This window comes from Salvelinus namaycush, chromosome 3 (assembly GCF_016432855.1).
Source record: "Salvelinus namaycush isolate Seneca chromosome 3, SaNama_1.0, whole genome shotgun sequence".
NCBI classification, from domain to species: Eukaryota; Metazoa; Chordata; class Actinopteri; order Salmoniformes; family Salmonidae; genus Salvelinus; species Salvelinus namaycush.
In genome coordinates, this window is record NC_052309.1 from 90,772,956 (window position 1) to 90,785,112 (window position 12,157).

Genomic DNA, 12,157 nt, shown 5'->3' on the forward strand with positions numbered 1-12,157 from the left:
CACTTCTCAAAGCCCTTCCTTTGCTCTCCAATATCGGTATCTATGCGCCCTTTGAAAAATCGTAAATCGGGGTCAGACGACCCTCTACAATTTCAATCAAGTGCTTTCCTTCTATAGGCGCGTGCAACCCGTCCACCAAGATAGTTTGCGCTTCTATTGGTGCAAATGTTAACTTACAACTATGCACTAATGAATTAGATTAGATCCTGGATGTTGCTTTAGGGGCCTTTTCGGGAGTCCCATCTTGATAAAAACCTCCTAGCCTCATGGGGAATGACTGATTCAATGTTGTCATAGATCTCCAAAGATTCTTCAAATTCCACACACAGCTATACTTGTAATCTGCACAGTAGCTACGTAAGGATACTATTCCGCATTCCTGATTTCCGCTGGTTCAGTTGGGAAAGGGGAATACCTAGTAGTTCAAACTGAATGCATTCAACCAAAATGTGGTCTTCCGCACTTAACCCAACCCCTCCGAATCAAGTTTGTACAACTGCCAGCAGTAGGTTGACAATGATCATTTACACAATGGTGAATGAAAATCTATACAAAATCACCAATCACAAACAGGAGAGGAAAGCTTCTAAGCAAGGATAGGATATGACATCCCTTTGTCAAAGTATTTTAAAACACAAATAGCCATACAAGAAAGACACATGACCTTGACTGGCACAAAATCTAATAAGGAAGCAACAGAGGGTTATGCATTGAGCAGGTTCATGGAACGTCTAACGTTATTGTACTGCTAACTGAGCCTACTCGCATCTAGATACAAGTAGTTTAGTAGGCTGGTTTTGCAACACAAATCCCCCGCGGCGGGACATGCCCGTGACAGTTAATCCATTTGGGGACTGCAAGATGTTCCTCACTAGCTAGCTAACGAGGAATTGCGTGAGCCATTAGCGCATGGCTAGCTTAGCTTAGCGGCTGATCATTAAAAAATCCCGCGTTCTTCACAAAGCACATGAATGAGCCCAGGGTATTATCGTTGTTAAACAGTGACATGTGACTATGTGATTCAGGACTATTTGGGGCACAATAAATGGTAATGCATGGCAAATTAAAGCTAGTAATTCTCTGCCCTTGACGCTTTAAGCAGTTCTTCCCGTTAGCAAACCATCAGCTTCTTAGGTTTGGCACCCCCGTTCTAGAATTTTACACACAAGCACCGTATTACAGCTGCTGCAATCCCCGGTTTAAATATGACACCACCCCCACACGCTTTACGATTGTGTTCTTTGCGGCGGGCGATCGCAGTTGCCGGTCCGCCCCTGAATGCAATGTCTCGTGCAGAGTACATGTTTATTATTTGTGCACCCCGGATCTCTATAGTATTTACAATTCACAGGTAGCCTTGTTCATCCTGTGGTCCATCTCCAGAACTCAATAGGCACATGGCGTACTCAACTACTCTAAGTTACTGACCTACCCTACAAGCATTGCGCCACAAACGATGTTGTTAGTTCGACACCTTTAAATAACTTTATTAACAAAGTAGCATGTTTTGTCCGTCTATGTGTGTGCAGTGCGTATTTGCGGTCTCTCTCTCAATCTCAATGACTTGTAAAAGTTCATTATTACTACACCGTTGTCAAGAGTATACAGTTAGAAATATATAAAATATCTATATATGAGAGATAAAGAGGCATTTATATGTACATTTGTTTTTAAAGTGGTTTTTTTTTTTAACGTCAGACACCCCTCCTCTTTGCCTCCCCAGCCCTACGCCATCAATCACCCCCAACTGATTATGGAGGACTATCTATAGTGACCAGGAAACCAAAACTACGACAGATGTGAACTTATACACACAGAGAGAGATTTCTGGGTTCACTGTGGAGCTACTTCCATATTAGTTTCTAGCCATTTAGTTCCCCTCAGGGTAGGGTGAGGGTTATATCCATGATATCCAGACTACCAACATGTTTTACATGTCACTTCTGTTCCCTACAGGAACCCACACACGACTGTACCACACGTTTTACCATGTCACCATTCTGTTCCCATACAGGAACCAAGAACTACCACACTGTTTTATACCAGTCATATGCTTCCCTACCAGAACCCAGACTACCATCGTCACATTATTGTTCCTACCTACAGGAACCCACAGACATACCACACTGTTTTTTACCATGTCACTTCTGTTCCCCTACAGGAAACCCAGACTACCACGTCACTTCTGTTCCCATACAGGACAACCCCGACTACGCACAACTGTCTAATACCACGTCACTTTGTTCCCCCTGACAGGAACCACCACAGGACTACCACGTCCTCTGTTTCACTACAGGAACCAGACACCACATGTTTACACGCACTTCGTTCCCATACAGGAACCCAGCACTACCACGTCACTTCTGTTCACCCTACAGGAACCCAGGAACCACGAATCCACTTCTGGTCCCCTACAGGAACCCAGGACTACCGCACTGTTTTACACGTCACTGCTTGTTCCCCACAGGAACCAGACTACCACACTGTTTTACACGTCACTTTATGTTCACCTACAGGGAACCCAGGACGCCACACTGTTTTACCACGTCAATTCTGTCCGCACTACAGGAACCCAGAATACCAGTCACGTCTGTTCCCCTACAGGAACCCAGACTACCACCACTGTTTTACCACGTCACTTCTGTTCCCACTACAGGAACCCAGATACCACGTACTTCTGTGCCCCATATTACAGGAACCCAGACTACACGTCAAACTTCTGTCCCCAACCAGGAACCTCAGCGCTACACACTGTGTGTTACCCATGTCACTGCTGTTTTCCCTTACAGGAACACAGACCATATACCACACTTGTTTTTTTTTACCACGTCGACTTCTGTTCCCGCGTACAGGAACCCAGACTACCACACGTGTTACCACGTCACTTCTGTTCCCCTACAGGAACCCAGACTACCCACCATGTTTTACCACGTCACTTCTGTTCCAACCCTACAGGGAAAACCAGGACTACCCACAACTGTTGTTACGCATGTCACTTCTGTTCCCCTACAGGAACCCAGAACGAGCACACACTGTATTTACCACGTTATCACTATCTGTTCCCCAACAGGACACCCAAGACTACACATATGTTTACCATTCACTTCTGTTCCCCTTACAAGGAACCCAGACTACCACACTGTATTTACCAATGTCACTTCTAGTTCCCCATACAGGAAACCCAGACTTACCACAATGTTTACTCATGTCACTATCTGTTCCCATACAGGAACCCAGACTACCAAGTCACTGTTCTGTTCCCCTACAGGAACCCAGACTACCCACACTGTTTTACCAAATTAAATTCTGTTCCACCTACAGGAACCCAGACTACCACAACTGTTTTACACGGTCACTTCTGTTACCCATACAGAGAACCCAGATACCACGGTCATGCGTATTTCCCCTACAGGAACCCAGACTACCACAAGTTCACTTCATGTTTCCCCTACAGAAAACCCGACTACCACACTGTTTACCACGCACTTTGTTCCCCTACAGGAAACCCAGGACTACCACGTCACCTTCTGGCCCACATACAGGAACCCAGACTACCACACTGTTTTACACTGTGCACTTCGTTCCCCTACAGGAAACCCAGAACTACCACACTGTTTTACCCACGTCACTTCTGTTCCTCCACAATACAGGAACCCAGAATACCACAGCTGTTTACCATGTCAACCCCTACTGTTCCTGCCCTACAGGAACCCAGAGCTACCACGTCACACTATCTGTTCCCCCTACAAGGACCCAGTGACTACCACACTGTGCTTTAGCCACATCCTTTCTGTTTTCCCATACAGGAATCACAGATACCACGTATTCTCTTCTGTTCCCTACAGGAAACCCAGACTACCACCACTGTTTAACCATGTCACTTCTGTTCCCCTACAGAACCCAGACTACCACTTCCCATTCTGTATCACCCCCTACAGGAACCCAGGATCCACACATGTTTAACCCTGTCACTTCTGTTCCCCTAAAGGAAAACACACACAGACTACCACACTGTATTTACCATGTCACTTCTGTTACTCCTACAGGAACCAGATACCACGTCAAATATAACTGTTCACCCTACAGGAAACCCAAGGACTACCACAGTTAACCATGTTTGTCCACTTCTGTTCCCCTACAGGGGAACCCAAGACTACCACAACTGATTTAACCATGTCACCTTCTGTTCCCCTACAGGAAACACAAGACTATCCAACGGTCACTTACTGTTCCCTACAGGCAGAACCCAGACTACCACACTGGTTTAACCATGTCAACTTCTGTTCCCCTACAGGGAACCCAGCTACCACACTGTAATTACAACATGTCACTTCCAGGTATCCCCTACAGGAAACCCAGACTAGCCACACCGGTCACTATCTGTTCCTCCCTACAGGGAACCCAAGACTACCACACTGTTATAACCCATGTCAATTATTGTTCCACTACAGGAAAACCCAGGCTCAGACCTACCACACAGTATTTACCAAGTCATTTCATGTTTACACCCTACAGGAAACCCCAGACTACCACCGTCACTATCATTTTCCCCTACAGGCAACCCAGGACTACCAAACTGTTTCAACCATCGGAAGCACCTTCTGTTCCCCTACAGGGGAGAACCCAGACTACCCACATGTTTTACCATGTCACTGTCTGGCTTCCCCTACAGGAACCCAGAATACCACGTCACTTCTGTTCCCCCTACAGGAACCCCAGACTACCCACACTTGGTTTTTACCATGTTCACTCTGTTCCCCCTACAGGAAACCCAGAATACACATGTTTACCAACACACATCACTTCATGTTCCCTCTACAGGAACCCAGGACTACCACTTGCGCCACTTACTGTTCCCCTACAAGGAACCAAGACGACCAACACTTGTTTTACACACGTACACTTTAGGTGCCCCCTACAGGAACCCAGACTACCACAGTATTTACATGTCACTTCGGTTTCCCCTACAGGAACCCCAGACTACCACGACTGGTTTTACAAGTCACCTGTTCCCGCTACAGGAGACCCAGACACCACACTGTTTGTTACCACGTCACTTCTGTTCCCTATTACAGAACCCAGGACTACCACCCCACGGTCACTTCTGTTCCCCTACAGGAAACCCAGAACTACCACACTGTTTTAACACCCATAAGTCACTTCTGTTCCCTACAGAGAAACACACAGCATACCACACCTGTTTACCATTTGTCATTCTGTTCCCCTACAGGCAAACCCAGGACTACCACCGACTGATTTTACCACCGTCACGTCTAGTTCCCCTAACTACAGGAATAAATCCCAGGACTACCACACTGATTTCAAACATGTCCACTTCTTCCCTTACAGGAAAACCCAGACGTATGACCACACTGTTTTTACCATTGTCAACTTCTGTTCCCCTTACAGGAACCAAGGACTTAACCACACTGGTTTAACAAATGTTGTCACTTCTGTTTCCCCTACGAAGGATAGACCCAGCAGAACTACCACACTGTTTTACACCTCACTTCTGTTCCCCTACAGAAGAGGGAGAACCCAGACTACCACGTCACTTCTGTCCCCTCCTTACAGGGAACCCAGACTTAACCACACTGTTTTTTTATACACGGTCACTTCTGTAACCCCTACAGGAGACCCAGATACCAACCCGGTTTTACCATGTCACTTCTGTTCCCCTACAGGAACAGGACTACCACGTCACTTCTGTTCCCCTACAGGAACCCAGACTACCAGTCACATTCTGATTCACCTAACAGGAACACCCAGGACTACCACACTGTTTACCACGTCACTTATCTCGTTCCCCTACAGGGAGACCCAGACTACCCATGTCATTAAGGATTCACCCTACAGGAACCCAGACACCACACTGTTTACCCAAGTACACTTAAAGAATTCCCCTACAGGAACCCAAGGACTACCACACTGTTTTACCAACGCATTCTAGTTCCCCTACGGAACCCAGACTACCACGTCACTATTCTGTTCCCCTACAGAGAACCCAGAACTACCACACGTTTTACCACGTTCACTTCTGTTTCCCCTACAGGAAACCAGACTACCAACGTTCACTTTGGTTCCACTACAAGGAACCCAGACTACCCACGTCACTTGTCTGTATCCCCCTACAGGAACCAGACTAATCCACACTGTTTTACCATGTAACTTCTGTTCCCCTAGCAGGAACCCAGACTTACCAAACTGTTTTACCCACTGTCAACTACTGTTCCACTACAGGAACCACAGACTACCAAGTTTCACTTCTGTTCCCCTTACAGGAACCCAGACTACCACGTCCACTTCGGTTCCCTACAGGAACACTAGACTACCACAGATCCTTCTTGTACACCCTACAGGAACCACACCAGACTACCACACTGTTTACCCGTCACATTCTGTTCCCTACAGACCCAGACTTACAACGTCACTTCGTCCCCTACAGGGAACCCAGCATACCACGTACACTTCTGTTCCGCACACTACAGGAACCCAAGATACATCACACTGTTTTACCAGATCACTTCTGTTCCCCTACAGGAAACCCAGACACCACACTGTTTCACCACGTCACTCTCTGGTCCCCTACAGGAACCCGACTACCACACTGTTTTACCAGTCCTTCTAGTTCCCCCTACAGGAACCCACAAGACTACACACTTCACCTTCTGTTCCCCTACAGCGAACCAGACTACCACACTGTTTTAACACGTCACTATCTAGTCCCAACCACTCCAGAGAACCAGACCGTACCACACTGTTTTACCACGTCCACTTAACATTGTTCCCCTACAGGAACCCAGACTACCAACACGTATTTCCCATGCACTTCTGTACCATACAGGAAACCCAGAGGACACCACGTCACTTCTGGCTGTTCCCCTACAGGAACCACACAAGGGGACTGACCCAAACACTGTATTTTACCATATGTCACTTCTGTTCCCTACAGGAACACCAGACTACCACGTCACTTACATGTTCCCTACAGGAACCCAGACTACATGTCACTTCTAGTTCGCACTACAGGAACCCCAGACTACCACACGTTTTTACCACGGCTCACTTTGATTCCACACAGGAACCCAGACTACGCATGTCATTCTCGTTCCCCTACAGGAACCAGATACCACACGAGAGTTGATAACACGTCACTTCTGTTCCCCTACAGGAACCAGACTACCACACATGATTTTAACCAACGTCACTTCGTTTCCCCTACATGGAATCCCAGAACGAAAACCCAACACAAGTGTCACCCGTTATGTTCCCCCACTACAGAGGAACCCAGAAGAACTACACACTCCGTGAAATTTCTAATTTTTACCAACGTCACTTCTGTTCTCCCCTTACAGGAACCCCCAGGACCAAGACTAACCACCAGGCCAACTTCTGTTCCCCTACAGGAACCCACACACAGATACTCACAGTTCACTTCTTGTTCCCACTACGAGGACCCAGGGACTTAACCACGATACTTGTTTTTAATTTACACTTCATGGGTCACTTCTGTTCCCCTACGGAACCCAGAGGAACTACCACAAAGTTTTTTTTTACCCCAACGTCACTTCTGTACCACCTACAGGAAACCCAGGGACTACCCACGCTCACTTATTGTTCCCCTACAGGAACCCAGACTACCCCGTCACGTCAGTTCCCCTCAGGAGAGAAACCCAGAGAATACCACGTCACTTCTCGTTAACCCCTACACGGAACACCAGACTACCCACTGTATACCACGTCACTTCTGTTCAATCTACAGGAACCCAGACTACCACGTCACTTATGTTCCCCTACAGGAACCACAGAATATATACCACGTCACCTCATGTTTCCCCTACCAGGAAACCCACAAGACTACCACACGTTTTCCATGTCACTTCTGTTCCCCTACAGGAACCCAGTACTACCACACTGTTTTACCACCCGTCACTTCTGTTCTCCTCCTACAGGACCCAGACTACCACCACTGTTAGCAATGTCAACTTACTGATACAGACAGCGAATCCCCAGGAGATACCACGTCCATTCTGGTCCCCTACAGGAACCCAGACTACACCACACTAAAGTTTTTACCACAGTCACTTACTGTGTCCACCTACAGGAACACAGATACCACAATAGTTTATACCCAGTACACTTCTTTTCCCCTACAGGAACCCGACTACACAACTGTTTACCATGTCCACTTCTGTTCCCCTACAGGAACCCAGACAATAACCACGTCGCTTCTGTTCCCCTACAGGAACCCAGACTACCACACTGTTAACCATGTCATTCTGTATCCCGACAGGAACCCAGACTAACCAACAGTCACCCCACTTCTGCTGCCCCTACAGAACCCAGACTACACACATGTTAACCAGTCACTTCTGATTCCCCCTACAGGAACCCAGACTACCACACTGTTTTACATGTCACTTCTGTTCCCCTACAGGAACCAGAACTACCACACTGTTTTACCATCTGTCACTTCTGTTCCACATAAGGAAACCAGATACCACGTCACTCTGTTCCCCTACGGAACCCAGACTACCACACTGTTTTACCATGTCACTTCTGTCACCCAACAGGAACACAGGAACTACCAAGCACTTACTGCCCCTACGAGAACCCAGACTCACCACTTCATATCTGTTCCACCTACAAGGAACCCAGACTACCACCATGTTTTACCATGTCACTTCTGGTTCCCCTACAGGAACCCAGACTACCACACTGTTTTACCACGTCACTTCTGTTCCCCTACAGGAACCCAGACTACCACACTGTTTTACCATGTCACTTCTGTTCCCATACAGGAACCCAGACTACCACGTCACTTCTGTTCCCCTACAGGAACCCAGACTACCACACTGTTTTACACGTCACTTCTGTTCCCCTACAGGAACCCAGACTACCACACTGTTTTACCACGTCACTTCTGTTCCCTACAGGAACCCAGACTACCACACTGTTTTACCATGTCATTCTGTTCCCCTACAGGAACCCAGACTACCACGTCGCTTCTGTTCCCCTACAGGAACCCAGACTACCACACTGTTTAACCATGTCACTTCTGTTCCCCTACAGGAACCCAGACTACCACGTCACTTCTGTTCCCCTACAGGAACCCAGACTACCACACTGTTTAACCATGTCACTTCTGTTCCCCTACAGGAACCCAGACTACCACACTGTTTTACCATGTCACTTCTGTTCCCCTACAGGAACCCAGACTACCACACTGTTTTACCATGTCACTTCTGTTCCCCTACAGGAACCCAGACTACCACGTCACTTCTGTTCCCCTACAGGAACCCAGACTATCACACTGTTTTACCATGTCACTTCTGTTCCCCTACAGGAACCCAGACTACCACGTCACTTCTGTTCCCCTACAGGAACCCAGACTACCACACTGTTTAACCATGTCACTTCTGTTCCCCTACAGGAACCCAGACTACCACGTCACTTCTGTTCCCCTACAGGAACCCAGACTACCACACTGTTTTACCATGTCACTTCTGTTCCCCTACAGGAACCCAGACTACCACGTCACTTCTGTTCCCCTACAGGAACCCAGACTACCACACTGTTTAACCATGTCACTTCTGTTCCCCTACAGGAACCCAGACTACCACACTGTTTTACCATGTCACTTCTGTTCCCCTACAGGAACCCAGACTACCACGTCACTTCTGTTCCCCTACAGGAACCCAGACTACCACACTGTTTTACCATGTCACTTCTGTTCCCCTACAGGAACCCAGACTACCACCACGTCACTTCTGTTCCCCTACAGGAACCCAGACTACCACACTGTTTTACCATGTCACTTCTGTTCCCCTACAGGAACCCAGACTACCACGTCACTTCTGTTCCCCTACAGGAACCCAGACTACCACACTGTTTTACCACGTCACTTCTGTTCCCCTACAGGAACCCAGACTACCACACTGCTTTACCACGTCACTTCTGTTCCCCTACAGGAACCCAGACTACCACACTGTTTTACCACGTCACTTCTGTTCCCTTACAGGAACCCAGACTACCACACTGTTTTACCACGTCACTTCTGTTCCCCTACAGGAACCCAGACTACCACACTGTTTTACCACGTCACTTCTGTTCCCCTACAGGAACCCAGACTACCACGTCACTTCTGTTCCCCTACAGGAACCCAGACTACCACACTGTTTTACCATGTCACTTCTGTTCCCCTACAGGAACCCAGACTACCACCACGTCACTTCTGTTCCCCTACAGGAACCCAGACTACCACGTCACTTCTGTTCCCCTACAGGAACCCTGACTACCACACTATTTTACCACGTCACTTCTGTTCCCCTACAGGAACCCAGACTACCACGTCACTTCTGTTCCCCTACAGGAACCCAGACTACCACACTGTTTTACCACGTCACTTCTGTTCCCCTACAGGAACCCAGACTACCACGTCACTTCTGTTCCCCTACAGGAACCCAGACTACCACGTCACTTCTGTTCCCCTACAGGAACCCAGACTACCACACTGTTTACCATGTCACTTCTGTTCCCCTACAGGAACCCAGACTACCACACTGTTTTACCACGTCACTTCTGTTCCCCTACAGGAACCCAGACTACCACACTGTTTTACCATGTCACTTCTGTTCCCCTACAGGAACCAAGACTACCACACTGTTTAACCATGTCACTTCTGTTCCCCTACAGGAACCCAGACTACCACACTGTTTTTACCATGTCACTTCTGTTCCCCTACAGGAACCAAGACTACCACACTGTTTAACCATGTCACTTCTGTTCCCCTACAGGAACCCAGACTACCACACTGTTTTACCACCTCACTTCTGTTCCCCTACAGGAACCCAGACTACCACGTCACTTCTGTTCCCCTACAGGAACCCAGACTACCACACTGTTTTACCATGTCACTTCTGTTCCCCTACAGGAACCCAGACTACCACACTGTTTTACCACGTCACTTCTGTTCCCCTACAGGAACCCAGACTACCACACTGTTTAACCATGTCACTTCTGTTCCCCTACAGGAACCCAGACTACCACACTGTTTTACCATGTCACTTCTGTTCCCCTACAGGAACCAAGACTACCACACTGTTTAACCATGTCACTTCTGTTCCCCTACAGGAACCCAGACTACCACACTGTTTTACCACCTCACTTCTGTTCCCCTACAGGAACCCAGACTACCACGTCACTTCTGTTCCCCTACAGGAACCCAGACTACCACACTGTTTTACCACGTCACTTCTGTTCCCCTACAGCAGGGGTGTCAAACTCATTCCACGGAGGGCCTAGTGTCTGCAGGTTTTTGGTTTTTCCTTTCAATAAAGCCCTAGACAACCAGGTGTGGGGAGTTCCTAACTAATTAGTGATGTTAATTCATCAATCAAGTACAAGGGAGGAGCGAAAACCCGCAGACACTCGGCCCTCCATGGAATGAGTTTGACACCTGTGCCCTACAGGAACCCAGACTACCACACTGTTTTACCATGTCACTTCTGTTCCCCTACAGGAACCCAGACTACCACGTCACTTCTGTTCCCCTACAGGAACCCAGACTACCATGTCACTTCTGTTCCCCTACAGGAACCCAGACTACCACACTGTTTTACCACGTCACTTCTGTTCCCCTACAGGAACCCAGACTACCATGTCACTTCTGTTCCCCTACAGGAACCCAGACTACCACACTGTTTTACCACGTCACTTCTGTTCCCCTACAGGAACCCAGACTACCACACTGTTTTACCACGTCACTTCTGTTCCCCTACAGGAACCCAGACTACCACGTCACTTCTGTTCCCCTACAGGAACCCAGACTACCACACTGTTTTACCACGTCACTTCTGTTCCCCTACAGGAACCCAGACTACCACGTCACTTCTGTTCCCCTACAGGAACCCAGACTACCACGTCACTTCTGTTCCCCTACAGGAACCCAGACTATCACACTGTTTTACCACGTCACTTCTGTTCCCCTACAGGAACCCAGACTACCACGTCACTTCTGTTCCCCTACAGGAACCCAGACTACCACGTCACTTCTGTTCCCCTACAGGAACCCAGACTACCACGTCACTTCTGTTCCCCTACAGGAACCCAGACTACCACGTCACTTCTGTTCCCCTACAGGAACCCAGACTACCAC

At 48.0% G+C, this 12,157-nt stretch overlaps 1 protein-coding gene across 1 annotated transcript in view; it reads left to right on the top strand.

Annotated features, from left to right (window-relative positions):
* Positions 1-6,708, top strand: part of LOC120044116 (radical S-adenosyl methionine domain-containing protein 1, mitochondrial-like) — a 21,870-nt gene extending 15,162 nt beyond the window's left edge. Inside the window, exons 8-12 of the mRNA XM_038988706.1 lie at positions 5,076-5,097; positions 5,231-5,361; positions 5,815-5,884; positions 6,412-6,462; positions 6,592-6,708. Of these exons, the coding sequence (XP_038844634.1) occupies positions 5,076-5,097; positions 5,231-5,361; positions 5,815-5,884; positions 6,412-6,462; positions 6,592-6,708 (391 nt within the window). The remainder of the gene's footprint in view (positions 1-5,075; positions 5,098-5,230; positions 5,362-5,814; positions 5,885-6,411; positions 6,463-6,591) is intronic.
* The last annotated feature ends 5,449 nt before the right edge of the window (positions 6,709-12,157 follow it).